At 37.3% G+C, this 25,614-nt stretch overlaps 2 protein-coding genes across 2 annotated transcripts; one reads left to right on the forward strand and one right to left on the reverse strand.

The window, feature by feature from the left end:
- Positions 1-485: 485 nt before the first annotated feature.
- LOC130913498 (gastrula zinc finger protein XlCGF8.2DB-like) lies at positions 486-13,542 on the forward strand. The gene is made up of 2 exons (XM_057832164.1): positions 486-657; positions 9,259-13,542. The coding sequence occupies exons 1-2, from the start codon at positions 588-590 to the stop codon at positions 10,200-10,202; spliced, it is 1,014 nt and encodes a 337-aa protein (XP_057688147.1). The 5' UTR covers positions 486-587; the 3' UTR covers positions 10,203-13,542.
- A 2,599-nt stretch (positions 13,543-16,141) lies between these two features.
- Positions 16,142-23,016, reverse strand: LOC130912821 (gastrula zinc finger protein XlCGF57.1-like). The gene is made up of 2 exons (XM_057830889.1): positions 22,824-23,016; positions 16,142-18,390 (listed from the first exon to the last, which is right to left on the reverse strand). Exons 1-2 carry the CDS (start codon positions 22,864-22,866, stop codon positions 16,754-16,756), a joined length of 1,680 nt encoding a protein of 559 aa, XP_057686872.1. The 5' UTR covers positions 22,867-23,016; the 3' UTR covers positions 16,142-16,753.
- Positions 23,017-25,614: the final 2,598 nt, after the last annotated feature.

The raw sequence follows: 25,614 nt of genomic DNA on the forward strand, positions 1-25,614 counted from the left end.
TGGTGTGGACTTTCAGCCAGGGGACTTATTCGGCCATTTTTTTCCGAGGGCACAGTGACTGAGTTGAATTATCTCTTGTTGGGGCATCTCTGTGGAACTCACGATTAAGCGTCTTGCAACTTCAGATTTATTTACACATTTCCAAAATGTTTTCAGAACCGTTTTTTTTTTTTTTTCTTTTGCTCGTACGTAATCCCACTATCTGCCATTCTTACTCCAAAATCAATTCTGAAAAGAGAAAAAAAAAAAAAAAAAAAGTAAATTCATTTTATTGCTGACACTGCATTTTGGGGTCATCAACATGTATTGCCCCCTCCCCCACGCCCACAAAAGTCAAACTCCGCCAATGAAGGAGAGTGTGCAACATTGAGGTTCTGAAAAATAAAGACATGCCTTTTTTGCCCTTGAGCCACACTCCATAACTGCAAGTGGCGCTAATGTCCCATAAAGGCTCGAAGCTGCTATTCAACGCATGGAACAAGAAGAAGAAAATAGGCGGTTGCAGAGAAAAGAAGAGGGAAATATTGGGTCTGTAAACGGTGGCAACGTATCTACTGTAACTGTATGTGCGATACGACAGTTCGAGGATGTTAAACGAGGAGAGCGACCGCCACCGAGGACAAATCGAAGCTGCCCAGATGGTGAAGCACGAACAGGGTTTGTAATGTTTACTCGTTGGCGAGCTTTCAATTTGATTTAGAAGTTGAACTTTCTGTAGCTGTCTTTTTAGCTGCCCTCCAACACAACCTTGCATGTCATGCAAGTTGGACGGGGATGTGTTAATTTGATTCAGACTCTGCATGTCAAGCCTTTCTACGAGTGTCCTTGACCAATACAGGGGCTGAGTAGCCATATAGACTTCCGTGGCGTCCCATTTAAAAGTCATCAGTCTCTATTCTAAGCCTAAAATCAACAAACAGTCGTCGGTAGGATCTAGATGGCCATCTGTATACTTACGAAAATCAAATTTTATTACTCCATGTTATGGTGAAGGAAAATTAGGAAATTTAAGTACTCAAATGCGTAGTAAACTGTGGCTCCGTAATAGCACTGAAGTGGTGAATTATTATGGAGATAGAATAGTGCCAAAAGAAGTGAGGTTGTAAAATGAAAATTATACCTGTAAAATGACCAATTTAAACTAAAAAACACTTGTATTTCCAAATTTTGCGTTGTGTAATAAACATGAAAAAAAACACGATGTAAAAAATAAATTCTACAAGTGTTTTTTTTCCCCAATTACAAGTGATTTTTTTTTGTTCTACTGGTTGTTTTTCTTCACTACGGGTTAAAAATTAGCAATTACAAGTGCACAAGTTTTGTCACATTCTTGTCGAGTTTTATGAGCCAAAAAAGATACTCGTAACCTAGTTTTAAAATAAAAACATACCTGTAAAATAACTAATTTTAACTTGTAAAACAAAAAAACAACAACTTGTATTTCCAAAATTTGCGTTGTGAAATAAACATGAAAAAAACACAATGTAAAAAATAAATTCTACAAGTGTTTTTTTTTCCAATTACAAGTGATTTTTTTGTTCTACTGGTGTTTTTTCATCACTACGGGTTAAAAATTACCAATTACAAGTGCACAAGTTTTGTCACATTCTTGTCGAGTTTTATGGGCCAAAAAAGATACTCGTAACCTAGTTTTAAAATAAAAACATACCTGTACATTTGACTAATTTTAACTTGTATAACAAAAAAAAAACTTCTATTTCCAAATCTTGCGTTGTGAAATAAACATGAAAAAAACACAATATTAAAAAAATTCTACAAGTGTTTTTTTTTTTTCATTTACAAGTGATTTTTTTTTGTTCTACAAGTGTTTTTTTTTTCATTTACAAGTGATTTTTTTGTTCTACAGGTGTTTTTTCTTTGCTTACAACCTCGCGAGTTTTGTCTCCCCCTTGTCGCGTTTTCAGAGACAAAAGTCACTTGTAACCAAAGATGAAAAAATCTACTTGTACATCGAAATAATCTGTTGTAAAAAACAAACACAAAAATATCATTCCAAGTCGTGGTCAAAAGAAGACGTTAAGAACACAATCTAGTGAATTGTTTTTCGGGTGTTTTTTCTTTAATGATCTACAAGTGTTTTCTGAGCATGTACAACTAAATTTCGGGGTAAGCATGTGAGCCAAAATTCTGACCAATCAGAACGGCTATTGTTCAGGAGGAGGGCGGGACACACCATTGCCGACCTGCTGGCTTCTGCTTGCTCTTCCATATGACGGCAGATGATAGAAATGGAGAAGCACCTTAGGTAAGGAGTTTACTTTGTTTTCTCTTGGGTGTCATGTACTAAAAGGATTTTTCAAGCTAATGTAATCCCTATTTAAATATCAGTTGATTTTGCATTTAAAGAAGGGCACGAAAATCGATGTCGAGCCAGTTAGCCACGGTTAGCTATGTTGCCTTTGCATGGCCACGGACAGCAACTTGGTAAGGTCCTGGGTGACACGTACGCGAAGGATGGGAAGAAGTTGGAAAAACATTTTGATAGAAAGTAGCTAACGACGACGCGTACCGTAACTAGCTGAGCTTTTTCATACACAGGTATTCTACTGTTCTTCTGCATTCATTAAACATTGCCTGGCAAGTGTATTAGTTTGCTACTCAATAATGCAACTAAAGCAAAATAAATCATTGACAAAGAATAATTTCCTTGGTAAATATTAAACTTTTGTGTATAAACTGTATGACTGTCATGATTATGCACTGAATTTTGTCATGGCTGTCTTTGGCACTTTGCTTGCAACTTAACCATGTCACAATGCTCATATACAGTATTACCTCGTGTTATTGCTCAAATTGGTGCATTATATTGTAACAGGATCTACAGATTCCGGATTGACTGGGAAAACAAGTGAGCCAAACTCTGGAATTTTCATACCACATATTGAATGCCAATTCACGACTGCAGAACATGCTGGATTGGCTGCTGCTTTGGACCCACTAAATTTAAGTAATCTTGGTGCACACTGTAATGCATGTACATTGAATATGTATAATTTCATTAAACGCCCTTTAAATTGGGGGAAACATGACGTACCTTTTGAACATTTTATTTCACCAACATTTTTCATTAGCAATTCTTGGAACATTTGTACTATGGAGGACCAAAGCTGCAAAAATTAAAAATGAAGGAAAAATAAAAGTGCATATGAAAACGAGAATGATTGAAACATAAGATTCAAAGATGAAATATATGGAAATGCATCAAGGTAAAAATTTTAATTTTGGTGGCTTTGGACCTCCATATTGAACAGGGAACATGTAACAAATTTACTGTTTTACCATTGTCAAACATTTGAAGAAGATCATCACCCTAGCAAAAGCAGTCTGGTACAGGGGTGCCCAAGTCCAGTCCTCGAGAGCCCCTATCCAGCTTGTTTTCCATGTCTCCTTCCAACACACCTGACTCAAATAATCAGGACTGTTATCAGGCTCCTGTAGAGCTTGCTGATGAGCTGATCATTTGATTTTGGTGTGTTAAAGGAGGGAGACATGGGAAAACGAGCTGGATAGGGGCTCTCGAGGACTGGACTTGGGCACCCCTGGTCTAGTACGACAGGTCAAACAAATTTTTAAAAAAATAGGACCACAAAATTATCCTCTTAACATTGCAATACATGACTTTATTCTTCTAATGTTATGACTAGAGCTGTCCCGACTAGTCGACGTCATCGATTAAGTAAATCCGTCGACGAGCACAACATGCCGTCGACGGTAAATGAAGGGTTAAAAAATATATATGCGTGGAAAGTTAGAATGTCGGATGCTCTGTTTGCAAGCAGGGAAAGCGGCACAAAGCCAAAAAAAAGCGCACCAGAGTGTCCAAAACATTGACTTATTTCAAAGAAACAAAGGAGAGTACACTCTTCTGTCCTGTCTCTTCAGTGCCAAGCTTAGCTGCACGTCGGCCGTGAATAAACACCTCAAGCGCCTTCACGCAGTTTGTAAGGTTTTTTTTTTTTCTCTTTCATTTTTTGTACACCAGAGGGTGCTGTCGCCTTACTAAATAATAATGTTTCATTGACAATTGGCCTATAAGTGCTATTAGTATTGTTCTTAATGCTAATTGAAAGGTTTATTTCATGTTATAGTTTATTTTATGGTATAGAAAATTATATAAGGTTAAAAGGTCATAAATATATACAGTATATACAGTGATTGCACTCAAGGGAGAGATTGTCAATGATAAGGTAATAAGGTAAAGGCAATTCATATAGGCAATTCATTGATATATATGAATAAGGTTTAAAAGGAAAAATGTGAAAAGTTTTTGTTAATTTCTAATTGTGTTGCTTCATTTGTGTGCGCCGTAGCTCTTACGGTGTGTTTACATCAAGGATGGAATAAAAGTTGTAAACCATCAGTTTAAGAGACCATCTTTTCAGTCGGGATGCTACACTAGTTAATTCTATCAGCATTTGAACTCATTGTTTATTTGTGATTTATTATTGTTATTTACGTGTTTATTTGTACTTTAATAAATGATTTGAGTGTTCCAATATGTTTTTTTTTTTTAATTGATAAGCGTCAACAAAAATTTCATTGCTAAATTAGTTTAAAAAAATAAATAAATAAAAAATTAATTATTTGATTAGTCGACTAATCGTAAAAATAGTCGGCTGACTAATCGGGAGAAAATTAGTCGTTTGGGACAGCCCTAGTTATGACTTTTTTTCTTGTACTAATACTACGACTTAAATCTCGTAGTCGCATTTTTTTCCTCTTTTGTTTAGCTTTAATACTCAGTTATACAAAAACAATACGCTATAATTCCAACATAGATAATCTACCGATGCACTGCAATACTTCCAACTCTGTTTAAAGTCCTCAAGTTGAGTAGTGTAGTGACTTGGCAATCGTAGGCAAGGGAGGCGAGTTGAAGATGTGGGATGCTCTGCTTCAACTATCTCCACTTGCATGTCTTCCAATGGAATCTCCCAGCCAACTGAGAATTCATCAATTGTTCCAATGTGTCTTGAGGATCTGCGAAGGTAATGAACAAATTATATAAATTGAAACTATTTTAAGGTAACTTTTCAATTGCAAGGTTACAATTAGAGATGTCTCAATCGCATATTTTTGCACCCAAGTGTGAGTTCACCTGATTTTGAAACCCGATCGCATACCTAGGCAATATCATAGACTTCACTATGAGATGGTGAAGTCTATGGCAATATATGGGGAAAAAAATATTCTTCTTTAAATGAAACTATCCCAACATGATATATACAATGGTTGTTTTGGTAATCATCTGTATAACAAGGTATTGTAATTCAGAATATTTTAATTTGCAATAGCTGATTGCCAAATGTAAAGTAAAACAAAATGGTTGCATATGTAACATAAAGCATTACATTTGTAAGATCAAAGTACTAACTGAGTATTTTCTTGGACGTTTATATTTTTGAATACTTATATACATATTACAATCTCTACCATGTAAAAAATTTACCATGCCCTGCGTGTCTTGCTTGCTATACTTTCTCAGCACAACGCCATCTATATGAAATATGATTGCACAATGATCTATTATATTACCATTTTAAGCCAAAAAAAATAAAACCAAATTCGCCAATTCCGACTTGCCGTATATAAAGAAATGACGCCCCGTTCCAATAGCGTTAATGCCCTGTACTGTTCACTCATGCACAAAAAAAAAGAAATAGTATACATACTATCAAATTAAAACGATAATTATCTCTAGTTTAATATTTACGGAGGAAATTATTCTTTGTCAATGATTTTTTTTTTTTTTTTTTTGCTTTAGTTGCATTGTTGAGTAGCAAACTAATACACTTGCCGGGCAATGATTAATGAATGCAGAAGAACAGTAGAACACCTGTGTGTGAAAGACCTTAGCTAGTTACGGTACGCGTCGTCGTTAGCTACTTTCTATCAAATGTTTTTCCAACTTCTTCCCATCCTTCGCGTACGTGTCACTCAGGACCTTACCAAGTTGCTGTCCGTGGCCATGCAAAGGCAACATAGCTAACCGTGGCTAACTGGCTCGACATCGATTTTCGTGCCCTTCTTTAAATGCAAAATCAACTGATATTTAAATAGGGATTACATTAGCTTGAAAAATCCTTTTAGTACATGACACCCAAGAGAAAACAAAGTAAACTCCTTACCTAAGGTGTTTCGCCATTTCTATCATCTGCCATCATATGGAAGAGCAAGCAGAAGCCAGCAGGTCGGCAATGGTGTGTCCCGCCCTCCTCCTGAACAATAGCCGTTCTGATTGGTCAGAATTTTGGCTCACATGCTTACCCCGAAATTTAGTTGTACATGCTCAGAAAACACTTGTAGATCATTAAAGAAAAAACACCCGGAAAACTATTTACTAGATTGTGTTCTTAACGTCTTCTTTTGACCACGACTTGGAATGATATTTTTGTGTTTGTTTTTTTACAACAGATTATTTCGATGTACAAGTAGATTTTTTCATCTTTGGTTACAAGTGACTTTTGTCTCTGAAAACGCGACAAGGGGGAGACAAAACTCGCGAGGTTGTAAGCAAAGAAAAAACACCTGTAGAACAAAAAAATCACTTGTAAATGAAAAAAAAAACCACTTGTAGAATTTTTTTTATATTGTGTTTTTTTTTCATGTTTATTTCACAACGCAAAATTTGGAAATACAATTTTTTTGTTTGTTTGTTATACAAGTTAAAATTTGTCAAATGTACAGGTATGTTTTTATTTTAAAACTAGGTTACGAGTATCTTTTTTGGCCCATAAAACTCGACAAGAATGTGACAAAACTTGTGCACTTGTAATTGGTAATTTTTAACCCGTAGTGATGAAAAAACACCTGTAGAACAAAAAAATCACTTGTAATTGGAAAAAAAAACACTTGTAGAATTTATTTTTTACATTGTGTTTTTTTCATGTTTATTTCACAATGCAAATTTTGGAAATACAAGTTGTTGTTTTTTTGTTTTACAAGTTAAAATTAGTCATTTTACAGGTATGTTTTTATTTTAAAACTAGGTTACGAGTATCTTTTTTGGCCCATAAAACTCGACAAGAATGTGACAAAACTTGTGCACTTGTAATTGGTAATTTTTAACCCGTAGTGATGAAAAAACACCTGTAGAACAAAAAAATCACTTGTAATTGGAAAAAAAACACTTGTAGAATTTATTTTTTACATTGTGTTTTTTTTCATGTTTATTTCACAATGCAAATTTTGGAAATACAAGTTGTTGTTTTTTTGTTTTACAAGTTAAAATTAGTCATTTTACAGGTATGTTTTTATTTTAAAACTAGGTTACGAGTATCTTTTTTGGCTCATAAAACTCGACAAGAATGTGACAAAACTTGTGCACTTGTAATTGGTAATTTTTAACCCGTAGCTAAGAAAAAACACCCGTAGAACAAAAAAATCACTTGTAATTGGAAAAAAAACACTTGTAGAATTTATTTTTTACATTGTGTTTTTTTTTTTATTTACAAGTTAAAATTAGTCATTTTACAGGTATGTTTTTATTTTAAAACTAGGTTACGAGTATCTTTTTTGGCTCATAAAACTCGACAAGAATGTGACAAAACTTGTGCACTTGTAATTGCTAATTTTTAACCCGTAGTGAAGAAAAACAACCTGTAGAACAAAAAAAATCACTTGTAATTGGAAAAAAAAACACTTGTAAAATTTATTTTTTACATCGTGTTTTTTTCATGTTTATTACACAACGCAAAATTTGGAAATACAAATGTTTTTTAGTTAAAATTGGTCATTTTACAGGTATAATTTTCATTTTACAACCTCACTTCTTTTGGCACTATTTTATCTCCATAAATTATTAGATGCATTCAAACATAACATTACAGCAAATGATCCAAAATTGTGACTTGGTGGACTGGCTAGGCGCTAAATCTCTAATGTCCAAGTAAATTGAATTGGCACACTGTGTTCACACTAGGCCTGTCGCGATAACAAATTTTAGTGGGCGATAAATTATCTCATAAATTATTGCGATATGCGATATTATTGTGCCCCCCCCCCCCCCCCCCAAATTAACCGATTTACAATAACGCAGTGAGAATACAGTATATATTTATAGACCAACAACACCCATTTAAACGCAATAAATGTTTTCTTTTAAATTCAAAAATACCTTTTAAGAAATCACACCTAAAAACAATAGACCATGCCTCTTTCATGTAAAACACAACGATATTAATACCGCACAGAAACACATAATAAATAAAATGTCTTTTTTCGAGAAAAAATAAAATTGCACTTAATAACCGAAGCATTTAGGCACATATGTATAAAGTTGCAGTAACAGTAATTTCACTTCAACAACAACAGAGAAAAATAGACTAATTAAGTTGCAGTAACAAAAATTTAGCTCCAAAAGGTATCAAATAACACTAAACAGAGGTTAAACGGTCTCATTTCTTCAGCAATGTAGCAGATTTCACTTTCCGTGAGGGACCCTATTTTGCGCGGTGTCATCTGTATTTCTCACATCAGGCGAACACCTCTAATTGTCAATTAACGTGACAAGGAGGCTCCGCTGGTTGCGATACAGTTTTCCTACTAAGCAGTGAAAACTGGAGAGGGTGATAGTGTTTCAAATGAGCATGTAGATTTTTTCTGTTGGCCATCTTTGTTGGAACAACCTCCAGAAACATTTTGCTGACTGGTTCGTCCTCTTCCTCACTCCGCTCACTCATTGCTGTGCGCCGACAGTGCACTCGGCCCTGCCTCCCTCCATTGAATGACGGTCACTCAAACTCAAATATATAAAACGAACATACCCAGAAGTCAATAAAACAGAGTGAGTCCTCATCCCAGCATGTTGCGTAGTTGGCAACAAGGAAGCTGAACTTTAAACAGCGCTGTCAAGTACGTCTGCCACACATCTGCCGCAAGTGCGTACGCACGCGTGCGCGCACGTGCACGCGAGGCGATAAATCGCAGCGGGAAAATTACCGTCTTCATTTTTATATAGCGCGCGATAAATGGAATTATTGCATATTGCGACAGGCTTAGTTCACACATGAGCGTTATTTACCAGATTGGGTGCATATCTGAGAAGGATTCAAGTAAAGACATTTTTGGATTGACAATATATGCAGTCATAGGACACTTGCTCACCACTCCCGTCTCATCTGTATCACTGTAAAATAGCCGTGTTCTTTCATCGATTTAATTTTGATATTCATATATATAAGCTAAGACCCAACTCTGTCAATTTTTGAAATTGTCTGTTTTGCTCATGTTTTACAGATGTGCAGCAGCTGATTAGATGCCAAGAAAAACGTCCCCTTCAGGTGGAAGGGGGTGCACTCTACGCTCACATTATAGAAAAAGGTGAGGATCCAGAGCCCTCTTACGTTAAGGAAGAAAGGGAGGAGCTTGAGATCATCAAACTGCCTCTGACGGTCGTCTCGGTGAAGAGTGAGGATGACAAAGCGCCCGAGTCACCTCAGCTCGCTCATCACAGCCCAAGCAAAGAACAGCGTGGAAGAACACCACTTGACAAACTCATAGCGCCACTGTCAGACAGCGATGACCTTGAAGACATGAACAATGTGGACGGCGGGGGTGACAGCAAACCATCAGAAGGCTCCGAGAAGAAGATGGGTTTCAAATGCTCGGTTTGTGGTAAATCGTTTGCTAAAAATGGCCCGATGATAAGACACATGCGAACGCACACGGGAGAAAAACCCTTTACATGCTCAGTTTGTAGGAAAGGCTTTAGTAATAAGTCTGACATGGTTCGGCACATGAGAATACACACAGGAGAAAAACCTTTCACTTGCTCTCTGTGTGAGAAAACATTCACTCATAAAGAAAGTTTGGTGGCACACATGAGAACGCACACTGGAGAAAAACCCTTCATTTGCTCTGTTTGTGGTAAAACTTTCACTCAAAATTCGAGTATGGTAGCACACATTAGAATACACACAGGAGAAAAACCCTATTGTTGCTCAGTGTGTGGCAAAAGATTCATTCTAAAGCCAAACATGGTATCACACATGAGAACACACTCGGGAGAAAAACCTTACTCTTGCTCGGTGTGCAACAAATCATTCTCCTTTAAATCGTGTGTAGTAACGCATATGAGAACACACACTGGGGAAAAACCATTTCGTTGCTCACTGTGCGGTGAAAGATATGCTCAAAGGGCCAACTTGACTGCACATAAGCGGATACACAAAGTGGAATAAGGATTTTAAAGGGATCCATGGATAGAAAGACTTGTAGTTCTTAAAAGAAGAACATTATTTTCAATTAAAATAATTTGATATGAAAACGCTTCTTGAGGTTTTCGTTTTTATATAATTTGTAAAATTAGTTTAACTAGGAGGTCCCCATTGTTGTTGACATCGCAGGGCGGTGACATCATACGGTTACGCTGCCGAGCTTCCACAGTTTGACTCTAGCGACATAAACATGTTATCTGTTCAACCCTTTCAATTTGAACCCGAGAGGAATATTAATGAGCATGACAGCACTGTCGTTATTTCACAAAACGAAACAGTAAACGCAAAATGAACAAGAAAGACAGGATGAGATGGGATGAGGGGAGAAAAAATTGTGTTCTGCCAAAATGTGCTACACCGGCCAAACGTCTACAAGAGGCGAATTTGACATCCAAAGTACCACCATGTGCTTTCAGCTTGTTTTGTTTAGATGCATACAGACAGAACATACTAAAGATACCTTAAGAAAAGACTTAAACGCAGCAATACCAAATAAGGGTGGTTTAAATATGCTGCGTGACTAATGTGGTCAACAGATCAACAATCTTCTTTAAATCTCCCACAAGAAAACACAATGCTTAAAAGTATGAGTGGGAAACATGCAAAAAGGATTTCGAGACAATGAAAGACTTAATAAAAACACAAGTAATAAGTACTCGCCGCTTTTAACTGATGTGCGCATGTGTTGGACGCCTCGCCGCGTAGAAGGAATTGCAGAAGACCGGTTGTGTTCGTCTAGTGAGTGACAAGCTACGTCATCACCCCGAGCGTCCATTGCGCGTATAAAACATGGCGCCTTCCGTAGGTCGAAATGTGCTAAATATTAGATTTTTTTTTAATCAATGGCAATATTTTATGTTTCTAATAACATATTTTAGTGAAAGAGAACAACTGTGGCTTATTAGAGCCTACACATCTAAGTTTAAGGTTCCCTTTAAAGTACCCCAACATTGCTGCTAATTTTTCCACATACCGCAGTATATGTTTTATGTACCCCAGGTCATTCTCAAAAACTAATACACAATTTTGTCTGCTAATTAACGTGTATTTTATGAGGATTTATTCTGATATTACCATTTGAGCATTGCTGCAATGTCACACAGAGAAATATAATTTTCCCCCTAATGTTAAAAAAAAAAAAAAAAAAAACGGGCCCTACGCATAAAGAGAAAAAAAAACACGCTGAACAATTTTGGACATTTCTTGAATGTGTTGTGCTCTGACAATCTCAAAAAACAAGATTGTGTTCCACCACTGCTCTTAAAACAAGAAAAATGAAGTGATCATTTCTACATAAAATATACATTGTGTAGAAATTAAGTAGGGTCCTTTTATCAGGGTTCCAAAAAAGTAAGAAGAAAAAGGGTTTGGAAAATCAGCCTAACTTATTTTACTAGGAGCACACTAGCTTCTTTTTTTTTTTTTTTTTTTTGAATGATAGCACATTATTTGTACATAAATCCATCGAAAAAGTGACAGAAAAGGCTTAATAATCAAATTAAATCATAATTAGTGAAGAAGAAAATAGTCAATGTTCTCTTTTTACAGTTTCATTTATTCTCTTAATGAATAGGAGATGACGACACACAATTCAGGAACAAAAAGAAAGCAACAATAACCTGAGATAAATACATTAGTAAGGAAAGAGTAATTAATAGCTGGCCGGCCAGAACAAACATCCCCGAGAACCAAAGAGCCGAGAGCTAAAATTGTGCGTTTCCCGATGCATTGTTTTGGGTGGAAATACTATGAATTTAAAGCTTTGAGTGCCAAATTCGTTTTCTACATCTAAAATAAGTCATTTTCATTTTTTGACATGGTCACCATTTCATAGGACAATTCAATGCTGTACAAATGTTACTAGCCTACCCATATGGATGTGGCACGCCATGCCTGTGTTTGTGTATTCCCTTCAATGAACTCCTTAAATGACTTCAACAGTTGAGGTATTTTTCTGCTTTTTTTTAAATTATTGTCTTCATTCAGTTTCTTCCTCACAATTAAAAGCTATTTTTTTACCCAAAAACAGCCTGTCTAATTTATTTTTTTTTGCATTATATTGTTTTAGTTGTGCTTTTGTATGGCTCTTCCTTTTGTCCATTAACTCTCTATGAACAACATTAACTCTTTTGCGGTCTTTCCCGACAAATTGTGTCCAATCCAATTTGCCTGAGATTGGCTGCTGCCCTCCCAGTCAAAATGGGACTGGATGTCAACCACTGTTAATGGCACTGAAACAATTCACTTTGAACCTTCCAAGATCAAATGGATTGGATGTCCATCGCCATCAAGGGAAGTGAATGAGGCTGAGTGTCGACTATCATTTAATTTCACCTTTACTTATTCAGGGAGGTCAATCAAGAGCAATCTGACTTTTTACAATTGCACTTCATTCGCCCCTCTCAGTCAAAATGGATCGCCCATCTAGCATCGTCAATGGCAACCAATGAGTTTAAAATTGTCGATGGAAAAACAATGGTTAAAACTAGATTTGTCCGATATTATTGGGTAGGCAGATAAAAGAATTTTAAAATAATACAGGATAATATCAACTTCGGTTTTTCATTATCGCTTTTTGGCCAATATGCATGTTACCTTCAAAGTGAATGTAGAAGCCATGTGCCTTTGTACTAGGGCTGGTCACAGCTTATCACAGCAGTAATGCTTATTGATATTGTGGAGCAATATAGGCACTCTTTCCATAACTTCAGTTGAAATTGTTCCCTTATTTTTCACAGAATGTTTATTTGGAAAGCCTTGAAGTTGTTACTTTATTCGAGCATCCAGTGGGACATGACAATACAGTTAGCCATAATATGTTAAGTCCACGACCACATATCTGGTTGTCGGTTTGATATTGGATTTTGGGAGTTGGACAATATCGGGGTATCGGTTACCGGTTAAAAAGTCATTATCAGACAACTATACTTAAAATAGTGCTGTTTAACAAATTTTAAAATTTATTTCTATAGTTTTAAGATGCGTAGACTATGGAGGTCATTTGAGTACAGTTAATTCATTAATTCATCAAGAAACATGATTTGAGCATTATGAAGTGGCATGTCTCAATCAAATATTTTTTTACCAATTGACTTCCACTGGAGTGTCCCTTTAAATGTTAACCTCTCCATTAGATCAGTCAATTTCAAAATCAGCAAATTTATGTTTTGTTTGTTTTTTCTACTCACAAGATTCTGAGCGTTAATGGAACAGGCTCTGCCCTCTATGGCAAGTACAAGGCTAGCTCAGAGGTACCCAAACTGAGGCCATTCCCTCCTGCCCATTGATGTGTGCTTCATGTTCTTGAACTACCTGTCCTTGGGATCCAAGCAGCGACACCTTGCTGACTGTTATGGAGTCCACCAAGCAACCATGAGCTGGCTCTTCATATCATGGAGCAACTCTATATAAACTGCTTGGCTTTGTGAGGATCTGGACACCCCAGGAGCAAATTCAGAAACATACAAGAGCTGCTTTTGAAGACTACTCAGACACTATCCTCATCCTTGACTACATTTATTTGAGGTGTGTCATAACACATCTTCCTCTATCCCACTCCACTATGACATTATTATTTTTGTTGTTTAATTTAAAAGAATCACCTGGAATAGCGTTTCCCAACCCTTTTTGAACTGAGGCACACTTTTTTAATTTTAAAAATCTCAAGGCATTCCACCATCCGAAAATCATGAAGGGTGGGGGGGTTGCATGCAAATTTCTCTTTTTTGAGCGATTAATCATGCAATATGATCAATCCCTGGTTTAAAAAAAAAAAAAAAAATGGGAGAGTGGTTTTCTGAACCATTCACCTATGTTGGGGAATCTCTGCTTTCTGCTGGTGGAGGCTGCTGATATGCTCGGTGGTACCTACCTCCTCCTCTTTCCCTGAGCTCCTCCTCTGCTCTGACGTGCGCTCTACTACCCCCCTCCCCAGTGCCCCGCCTCCCCTCCCCATCAAGACAGGTTGCAGATAATGCTACAGCTTAGCTAACACTTAGCGCTTTGGAATACTACAACTGTGAGGAAAAGCGCACATAGCAGCTTTTTTAATCGAATAAATAATAATGTTTCCTCTCTTTACACTTCTAATGGACGACGTGCTTGGTCAAAAATAGCTGGAATCTGAATACCAAAGCATTGAGGGGGGTTTGAGGGTTCTTAAAGAGTCAAGTTCTATTTCCAGCCATTTGAGATAGCCATAATGCAAAGATAAGTTTATATTAAGTCGTCTATGAAATATAAAGCTTTCATAAATGAACTAAAGGTAAAACTGTTACTTGAATGTGCTTTAGAATGATACCAAATACCTGAAAAATAGGCGATATCTCCATTTCATAATGTAAGAATCTGTACACATATTACATTACTAATATAAAGTCATTTTCATCAAAGTTTTACCAACCGGAATTAAATAAACACAAAAAAGTATTTCAATATCTAATTCTTCACATCAACCATACGTTGCCCAAAAGTGAAATCCGCTGACCCCTAACAACTTCTGATTCACGTAATATAAAAATAAGCAATATAAAAGTTTTAATCCCATAATTTTACTACTTTTTTTCTCCCAATATTACTTCAATCTCCTAATATTACATCAAAGCAGTTTTGTGTTCACACAGACACTACGCCGCCAAAAGTTGAAACCTGTGAAACCAGACAACCACGACTTTTCTCTTGGATTACAACATGAGTTCTTGGCAGATAATTTCCTGTTGCACACCTGACTATCTCACAGTGGTTGGGAAACACTCCCCAAAAATCACCATTCCCTTACTGCCATTTAATGACTGTCATTAAGTGTATACGTATACACGTTTAAATGTGACAAGTACCCAACGACAAATGTTTTGAAATGTACATTTCTTTTATCCAAACAATGTACAAAACAGTCTAATTTGACAAAAAAAATCCTGCAAAAATTGGGAGGAAAAAAATAAAGATGTCCTCATTTGACTGTACAACAAATTGATACCATTGACAGTCAGAACCTAGGACATTGGCCCTGAATTTGCCAGAAGTAATGAAGGCTCTCATGTAGTGCATTTCCTGCTTATAATATATGTATTCCATGACCGTACATTTGGCTACTTAATCCATCAAGCCAAACAGTGGCTGTCCCTTTGAAATTAACCCCACACATTCGGGGGATGAGCCCATGCATGGGGGGCCAGGATATATGAGGCCGCCTTAACTCTGATCCCTTGTCTCTGTGGGAAATTTAAATTGGTGTTTCAAGGGTAACAAAGACAGGGGCTCCAAGCTTATATTCAGAGTGGTCGTGGGTGAAGAGGCATCACTAAAGTGCAGGTGGCTTCAAGGCACTGACTGCTGCAATCTCATACAAAAGACCTTTTGGGCCAATAGCCATTGTTGTTCTCACTGGTGCTAGTTCAGCAGGGAACATCCTGGTGCACCATCTTGATGTTGAGGGTGCAAGGTTCAGGCAGTACCGTTGTTACCCCTTGGTTGCTTCTCTCTAATCGACCCGACGCACTCAGATTGAATCGTTAAAACTCCAGAAACCATTTTTTTGAAACTGAAATATAACAGATTACAACTCAGGACAGTGCCTTCAGTGTGAGCAGTCGCCACCAAATGACTAGACGAATGCTAATCATAAACATGAATGCATTCTTTCTTAAATTCATAATTGTATAACTTGAGACATAAAGCCATTTCTCTTTGAGGATGAGGTGGAAATCCTGTAGTTTAATAATTTTCATCCTTGAGCGAAAATGGAGGTAAATCTAGTAGCCAGCGAGTCAAAAACACCGCCATTTTTCTTAAGAGTGATGAAAGAGGCGAAAGTGAGCAGTTTAGCTGGAAATCCGTCGCATACAGACTACCCCATTCATATTGAAGTTGCGCTCCAACACCAATCTTTCAAAATAAACACAAGTATAGCAAAAAAACAACTCACAAACTACAGATGCATTTAATGTATGATATTGAAAACACCACTCAGTATACAGATTACACAGATTATATACAAATAGGATTAAAACTAAAAGGGTGCATAATCATAAATTGATGCGAAAATTAGCTGGAAGACATTCAGCATATTCCATGTAAAAAAAAAAAAAATCTATTTCAATCCATTATTAATTATATCCAATCCATTTTGACGCGGGGTTCGGCAGCGACTCGACACTCTCTACTGTTACCTATTTCTACCATATTTACAAAATTGTGTTAAAGTTTGAGAAACAATAATTAGCTTTCATTACAGACATCAACAACAAAGATATTGCAACAGAGGAAACAGCAGAAATAATGTTCGAGATCGAGACCTACAGCAATCTATGAGAAAAAATTGAACATTCATTTTTTTCAAGTAGGAATGTAATTAGCTGTTGAGAGGTTAACACAGCTGTAAAATTTCCAACATCCGCAGACAGTTTTTCCTTTGCTACCAAAAGGAGACGCACGGCACAATGTCAAGGCATTGAATGGTGAAAACATAATGCGCAAACAATTTTATTTTGGGGTCTGTGTGACGGAATTCTTATCATTTACTCCCCATTGTTATGTGTCTCCTGCAAGTGTGCAGTCAAATTGGCTCTTTGAACAAAACTTTTACCACAAGTAGAACACCTATAGGGTTTTTCTCCTGTGTGTGTTCTCATGTGTTGAACAATAGACGACTTTTTAGATAGCCCTTGACCACATACTGTGCATTGAAAGGGTTTTTCTCCTGTGTGCGTCCTCATGTGCGACACCAGGTGTGATTTGTAAGAAAATTTTGTGTCACAAGATGAGCAACTAAAAGGCTTTTCTCCTGAGTGTGTTTTCATGTGTCGTACCATGATTGACTTTTGAGTGAACAGTTTACCACAAGTGGAGCAATTGAAAGGTTTTTCTCCTGTGTGGCTTCTCATGTGCATCTCCAAATAGTCTTTTCTGGCATATGTTTTACCACAAATGGAGCAACAAAAGGGTTTGTCTCCCGCGTGTGCTTTAACGTGTGATATAAGACTTTGTTTTTGAGTGAATTTTTGACCACAAATGGAGCAACTAAAGGGTTTTTCTCCTCCATGGATTTTCATGTGAGAGAGCAGGTTTTGCTTGTTCAGAAAATTCTGACCACAAATGGAGCAACTTATTAGTTCTTCTTCTGTGTGTTTTCTTCTGTGTGTTTCCATCTTGTCCTTTCTTGAGAAGGATTTGCCACAAATTGAGCAATTAAAGGGTTTTTCTCCTGTGTGCGTTCTCAAGTGTTTCACCAGATGCCGTTTTTGAGAGAATGTTTTACCACAAATTGAACAACTAAAAGGTCTTTCTCCTGTGTGACTCTTCATGTGTTCCGTCATGGTTTGCTTTACAGTGAATCTTCCACCACAAATTGAGCAGCTGAAGGGTTTTTCCCCTGTGTGTGTTCTCATGTGTTTCAACATGTTGGACCTGCGAGAGAATGTTTTACCGCAAATTGAGCAAGTGAAGGGTCTTTCATCCAAGTGCGTTTTCATGTGTTTAACCATGTTTGAATTTAGAGTGAATCTTTTGCCACAAGTTGAGCAACAAAAGGGTTTTTCACCTGCGTGTGTTTTTCTGTGTTTAAGCATGAGTGATTTCTTAGGGAAGGCTTTTCCGCAAATTGTGCAACAAAATGTTTTTTCTCCGTTGTGGGTTTTCAAGTGTTCAAGAAGTGCTTCTTGAGCAAAGCTTTCGCCGCAAACTGAGCAAATAAAAGATTTTGGAGGTGTTTGTGACGCTTCCTCATCGACGAGAGCATCTTCCATGTCCGAGCAATTCAGCTGTTTGTCGTCACCTGCGCAGTCTGCATCGCTTGTTGAATGTTCTTCCAAGTCGTCAGTGGCTGACAGAGGCCTGAGCTTGTCTGGTGGTGGTCTTTCACGACGGTCTCCGCTCGAGCTTTGATGATACAACTGTGACCGCTGCGCTTCATTGTCTTCATCATCTTCGCTCTTCACAGAGACATCAGTCATTTGCAACTTGAAGACATCGAACTCTTCTTCTTCCTCTTTAATGTGGACAGACAGTAGCTCCTCCTCTTCCTCTTTAATGTGAGGAGACTGTGGAGGCTCCTCTTTAACGCAGCGGTTTGGTGAATCCTCAGGTTGAAAATTGGAGGCACCCCCGTGCAATTGAGGACAAAGGATTTCCTCACGACTCATCAGCTGCTGGAAGTCTGCGGGACACAAGCAAGTCAATGATTTTACTACAACCACTGCTATATCGTACCTCGAGATGCAAATGCAACGGTACACAAAAAATTAATTTTTTTACTTTCGAGATTTTTACTTGTCCTGCGCTGTAAAGACAGATGCTCCACAATTTCATTGTACAAGTGTATAATGACAATAAAGGGCTATTCTATTTTTTCATTTTATTTTTGCTATTTTGCAGGTTTTTTGCCTTTTAGTGCAGTTTTTCCAATTTTACGAGAATTTACATGGTTTTTGAGGAGGGGGGGTTGCGATTTTTTAAGGTTTTGGTGTTGGGGGTTGGCTCGAGTTTTTGTGTGTATGTGTTTCATGTGCATTTCTTTTGAGCACATAAAACTTCTAATATTCAAAAATATGAAGACGGGAGTCAACAACTGTAAGAATCACTAAATGCTAATGAAATGGGCCTATAGTATACTATGCTACTGTGGCGTCCCATGCTGACAGATTTTCGTCATTACGACGGAGCACTTTAACCCTTGAATGAAACATTTCAGTCTTAAAATAGCGTAGTGTTTTGGCAGGTGGGGTGGGATAGGTAGCAGACAGGGCTGCAGCTATCGATTATTTTAGTAGTCGATTAATCGATGAAGTAGTTAGTTCAAATAATCGAGTAATCGGATAAGGAATATCAAAAATTAAAAAATATCTGAGCTGAGCCTCAAACAGTATAAAAAAATGAATAAATAAGGATCTATGTACAACAAAACAACAACTGGCTGAAGTCCGCTAGCTTAAATGCTATAATATGCTTACGTTTTTTTTTTTTTTACAATGCTCTCAACAAATGGTCCAGACACGTATTCCCACACTAAAAAAAAAAAAAAAAAAAAAAAAACGGCCAAATATACCTATAAACTAAATTACGAATGCATAAAAAAAACATTAGCTCAAACAAAAAGTTAGCTAATGCTGGGCTTAACAGGGAGCAGCTGAATTTCAGCCACGTGAAATGAAGCAGACTTGAGGGCAGTGTATCCACCCAAATCAATAAAACAAAATACAAACACTTTCAAAACACACCATTACAACGCCACTTTAACTAAACGAATACTCGAAGCAGCAAAATTTAATCCGAATCTTTTTTTTCTAATCGAATACTCGAGTTAATTGATTAATCGTTGCAGCACTAGTAGCAAATGTGCAACAAATAAATATTGCCATGCCTGCTTCTTAAAAAGCAATAAAAAATGCAAGGTTTCAACCATATTATGCAAAAAATATATTTTAAATAAGTGTTGGTCATGCATTTTAGGGAAGAGAAAAGGAAGTCATCTCGTACAGATACACTATTTACATCATTTATTTTTCAGAATTTAGCATAATATTTCGCATAGTAGCCATGTTTTGTTGGTCTATACAAAATGGAGTTACGGGTATGATTTATGTCTTATAACCAATCCTTTGAAGATGCGACAAATTTATGTCCAAATGCAAATCTATTAGTTGAGGCTTGAAACAATGAATTATTTTAACATAATTCTTATTTATTAAATAAACTTTTCAATTAAAAACAAAAACATACTAAAACCCAAACTAGTTACTTAATGGAGGTTGTGGTGCACTGGTTAAGAGGCAAAAAAATGTCAATCCAATTTGATAATGATGTTTATAGCAGTTGTACCACGCGCATGAAACTATGTATAGAGTATGTCCATTAAAATGTGATACATTTAAAAGCAGTCGGCCTACATTCAACATGAATAATTCAATTTAAGTGTTTGGACGTTCTCCTACTCCTGTAGAAAATATGATCGATACTTTGATAACCATGTTTTATTTTTAATATAGCTATGTACAGAAAAGCCAAAAATTTAGTCAATGATGCAATCGATCAATAGGGAATGGGACGTACTACGTCATTGTTTGGACCCGCCTCCATGCTGGCAATATAATTCACTTCCGGGCCGGCAGAGTCAATGCGGATTGTAACGTGTGATAGTGCTAAGCTAACTCTTTCGGTGTTTTAGAAAGAAAATATGGGTGCTTTATTGTTGCGTTACCGGGTGCAACAGCGTCTCCTACGACAAAAAAAGGGGTGAGGAAAAATGGACTCACTTTTCACCGTTTTGCTGCATGGAGGACCAAATATCAGATCACGAAGGTACGACGGATGGCTGGATTGCAGCGGTTCGTCGGAAAAGCATTTCTTATGATCATATTTCTGCTGGAATGAGAGTGTGTTCCTGTCATCTCTACTCTTGTAAATTGAACGATTTATCCACTTTTGGTTTCAATACGTTTTTGTTTTTTTACACCGTTGTGTAAATCTGCCTCGGTAGCAATGCTCGCCTACTACGACTCCCCTACCTGTTGTGTTCCTAGGTAAACCTGCTGACAACACATCCCGATTGGTCACCATCTCTCTTCTTGGATCATTTGACAAAGAAAATTTGTTCAATGGAGTGGTTCCATTTGTCCTGTGTCGGACTCAAACAAGCCCCTGCAGCAGACGCCATCTGGGTCTGCCCTTCTCGTCGATGAACTGCGGGCTTTTAACTTGTGAAAATGCAAGAACTTTAATGCACATATTTATTCTGCCTGGCTATTTAACTATGGCCAGTGACGTTTTTTTTTTTTTTTTTTTTTTTTTTTTAACCACTTTGACAAAGACACCTTTCATTGTAATGTTGAATTTATATATTCTATTATTATTTTTAAATTATAATATTCTTATTTGCACTTATGTAGACTTTAGACTGTCAATTCAAATAGTGTTGGAAAAGTTGCAATACCTAAAATAGAAATGCAAGAACTGTAAAGTACATATTTATACACCTTTATTTACCTAAGGCCACTGGATGTTTTTTAACTGCTTTGAAAAATACAGGTTTTGTTGTGATCTTGTATTTATATAGTATATAGCTTTTTATAATGTATTATGTATTATAATATTTGCTGCCCCCTGCCAGAGTGTGGGCCATTTTGTACTAAAATGATTTTAAACTGTCAGTTCAAATACTGTGTTGGAGACTAGTACTTGCAATACTTAAAATGGAAATGCAAGAACTTTAAAGCACATATTTATCCTGTCTGGCAATTTACCCAAGGCCAGTAAATAGTGTTTTAAACTGCTTTGACAAAGACACGTTTATTGTGATCTTGTATTTGTGTATTACTTATATAATATTTGCTGCCACCGTCAGAGGGTGGGCCTTGTTTGCACTAATTTAAAGATTTTAAACTGTCAATTCAAATATCGTATTGGAGAAATTGCATTACTTGAAATAAATCTATTGCAACTTATCAGTCCCAGTTCTTGTCTACAACACTGTCCAAAAATTGTCAATGCATATTCCAAATAGAATAATAATAAAGTTGCACAATAACAATACCTTGTTCTTTCCCTTGGAAAGACCAAGGTAATAACAAAATTAAGTCACCTGACTTTGTAATTATTACACCTGTTTATTATGAAGACCTGAAGTAAACAACAAGCAGTTACAGTTTGTCAAGAAGTTGTTCAAGTCATGTTTTGGTATTCATATTTTATTGACTTTTCATAACACTTGGGATCGTGTTTGTAAGAGCAGAGCAAACTGAAGTTTCAGCGTGCACTCTTCGCCTTTCCAACCTCTCAACGCTCCGATGTGGTGCGCTTGACCTCAGAATAACCCAAGAAGAGATATGGTGACCAATCGGGATGTGTTGTCAGCATTTCATATGCAGGTTTTCCTAGTAACACAACAGGTAGGTGATGAGGAGGAGTAGGTTAGCATTGCTACCGAGGCAGATTTACACAACAGTAAAGAAAAAAACAAAAACAAAAAACGTATTGAAACCAAAACGGATAAATCGTTCAACTTACAAGAGTAGAGATGAGGGGAATACACTCTCATTCCAGCAGAAATATGATCATAAGAAATGCTTTTCCGACGAACCGCTGCAATCCAGCCATCCGTCGTACCTTCGTGATCTGATATTTGGTCCTCCATGCAGGAAAACGGTGAAAAGTGAGTCCATTTTTCCTAACCCCTTTTTTTGTCGTAGGAGACGCTGTTGCACCCGGTAACGCAACAATAAGCACCCATATTTTCTTTCTAAAACACCGAAAGAGTTAGTTTAGCACTACCACACGTTACAATCCGCATTGACTCTGCCGGCCCGGAAGTGAATTATATTGCCAGCATGGAGGCGGGTCCAAACAATGACGTAGTACGTCCCATTCCCTATTGATTGTTAGCCGCTAGTCCTATTAGCCACCTACAAATTAGTGAAAGCAGATAAAAAGACGAACAGCTTGTGGTTTAACCAGTGATTAAAACATTTTACTTTCTGAGCAAGCCACTTTTTTGCCCTCCTAATTAAATTCCTGCTGTTTTGCTATCAATATGAATCATTTGACTGTGTTCATTAAAGATAATAGGTTAGTGGACAGAATGGATGTAATGCTTACCTGCAAAATCCAGTTGTTTTGGTTGTCCTCCGTACGACGCCATTATCTTTCAAATGTTCAGGCTATGTTATTACTCGTTTCCGTACCAATTTTTTATGTCTTTAGTTAATATTTTCACTATTTCACTTCGATTCTGCCGTTGAACCATATGATACTTGTCCTGGTTAGCCGTGGCACCACATCCGCATTCTTCTTCTTCGATAGTATTTTGAGGGGGCGGAGCATGAATCCCACATATATATTTAGAGAGCTAGGTGTGTAATGAGAACTGTAGGTCAATTGGGACAATCGTTATCACATGTCGGCCATTTTGTGTCGGTACCATTCGATAGACAGTCAATGGAGCGTGTACTGTGAAATAGGTATAAATTGCTTAATTTTCAACATTTTTAACTGCCTGGTTTTTCATAAACGTCATAGATGCAGTAAATTGACTGCACACTTAATAATCATTGATATGAATAATACAGTTTGTTCATCAAGATTTCGCGGAGTATTTATTTTTTATATTTATTTCGCAGTATTTTACTGGAGAAAATTATGGAGGTAGTTTTGTGTCTTTATTATTCAATCTAAAAAAAAGTTGCTTCAATCAAAAAAAAAAAAAAAGCTGCTTCAATCAAAATTTATATTTTCAATAAAAGAAAAAGTCACTTCAATTAAAAAAAATGTGTTTGAATGCAAAAATAAATTTGAAACTCAAAAAAATGTATTTGAAAACTATTTTTCTTTGATTTTTTTTTTTTTTTTTTAAGTCAAGTTTTTTTTTTTTTTTTTTTTTTTTAATTGAAACAACTTTTTTGATTTAAGTAATGTAGTTTTGCGTTTGGACCACATTTTGGCTAGGACATTTGTGTCTTTATTATTCAATCAAAAATTAAGTTGCTTCATACAAAAAATATATATATATTTCAAAAGAAAAATCACTTCAATCAAAAATAAAAAAAATTTCAATCATAGAAAAAAAGTTTTTGAATGCGAAAAAATTCCATCGCCGAAAATAGCGCACAAAAAGTGGATGACTTCGATGCGAGGTAAAAACTTTTTGTTCATGAATTTTTTGCCACACATTGAGCAACAAAATACTTTTTCTCCTGTGTGCGTTCTCATGTGCTTCACCGTGACTGACTTTTGAGAGAAGCCTTTTCCACAAGCTGAGCAACAAAATGGTTTACCTTATGGTGCATTCCCATGTGTCTTGACAAATGTTGTGTTTTTAAAGAATGTTTTGCCGCAAACTAAACAACTAAAGGTTTTTCTCCAGTGTGTGTTCTCTCGTGTTTAACCATAATTGAGTTTTGGGTGAAGCCTTTTCCATAAGTTAAGCAAGTGAAGGAAGGGCTTTTCTCCTGTGTGTATTTTCATGTGTCTTATCATGTTTGACTTCTGAGCAAATGTTTTTGCCACAATTTGAGCATGAAAAGGCTTTTTCGCCTGAATGTGTTTTCATGTACTTAACCATACCTGAACTGTGAGAGAACACATTTCTGCAAACTAAACAACTAAAGGGGTTTTCTACTGTGTGTGTCCTAGTGTGTCTCAACATGTTTGTGCTATGAGGATATCTTTTATCGCAAGTTGAACAACTAAAAGGTGTTTCTACCGTGTGTGTCCTCACATGCATGACCATATTTGGCCTATGAGAGAATGTTTTACAGCAGTCTGAGCAACTAAAGGGTTTTTCTCCCGTGTGCGTTCTCATGTGTCTTCCTAACGTTTCTTTTTGAGAGAATGTTTTAGCACAAATTGAGCAACTAAAGGGTTTTTCACCTGTGTGTGTGTCCTAGTGTGGCTCAACATGTGTGTGCTATGAGCAAATCTTTTGCCACATGTTGAACAACTAAAAGGTTTTTCTCTTGTGTGTGTCCTCACGCGCATAACCATGTTCGGCTTATGAGAGAAAGTTTTACCGCAATCTGGGCAACCAGAGTGTTTTTCTCCCGTGTGCGCTCTCATATGTCTTCCTAACATTTCTTTTAGGGAGAATGTTTTAGCAAAAATTGAGCAACTAAATGGTTTTTCACCTGTGTGTGTCCTAGTGTATATACAGTGAAGAGGCAGAAAACCTTGGTCTCCACGTGAGTTGGACCAAGACCAAATTTATGCATGCTGGTCAGGGACCTGATCCACCCCCCATCCTGCTTGGTGATTACACCGTAGAGCCTGTGAAGAGCATGGTTTATCTAGGGTCCACAGTGACCGATAACAGGGATCTCAAATCAGAGGTTTCCAACCGGAGAGCCCTGGCAACCTCTGCCCTGCAGTCTCTCTGGAAACCACTCTGGCGGCACCAAGCCATCTCACGGAAGACGAAGCTCCGAATTTACAACACCGCCGTACTCTCTATTCTCCTCTGTGGATCTGAAACATGGCCCTTAAAAAGGACACTGGCCGCAAGAATAGATGGCTTTGACAGCAGGGCTTTCAGGACCATCAACAATATCAGGTGGCCCCAGCAAATCTCCAAATAAACCCTGCAAGCCCGGACAAATCAGCTCAGAGCCTACCGCATGGCCGCACAGCGCCACGTCCGCTGGCTTGGCAATGTTCTCCGTCTTCCTCCTGACAGACCGACAAGAGCCATCCTGGAGTTTGACCCAAAGGCTGCGGGCTGGAGACGACCACGAGGAAAGCCCCGCACTCGATGGCTTGACACCATCGCGGACTACCTCCAACTACAAGGAGTTATCCTGAAGGATGCAAATGTCCTGGCTCAAGACCGCCAGTACTGGAGGGGCCTGGCTCACCTGGTCCGCTCTACGCAATGGGATGGGAAACCAGCCTCATCGCA

Source organism: Corythoichthys intestinalis, chromosome 3 (genome assembly GCF_030265065.1).
Source record: "Corythoichthys intestinalis isolate RoL2023-P3 chromosome 3, ASM3026506v1, whole genome shotgun sequence".
Taxonomy (NCBI): domain Eukaryota; kingdom Metazoa; phylum Chordata; class Actinopteri; order Syngnathiformes; family Syngnathidae; genus Corythoichthys; species Corythoichthys intestinalis.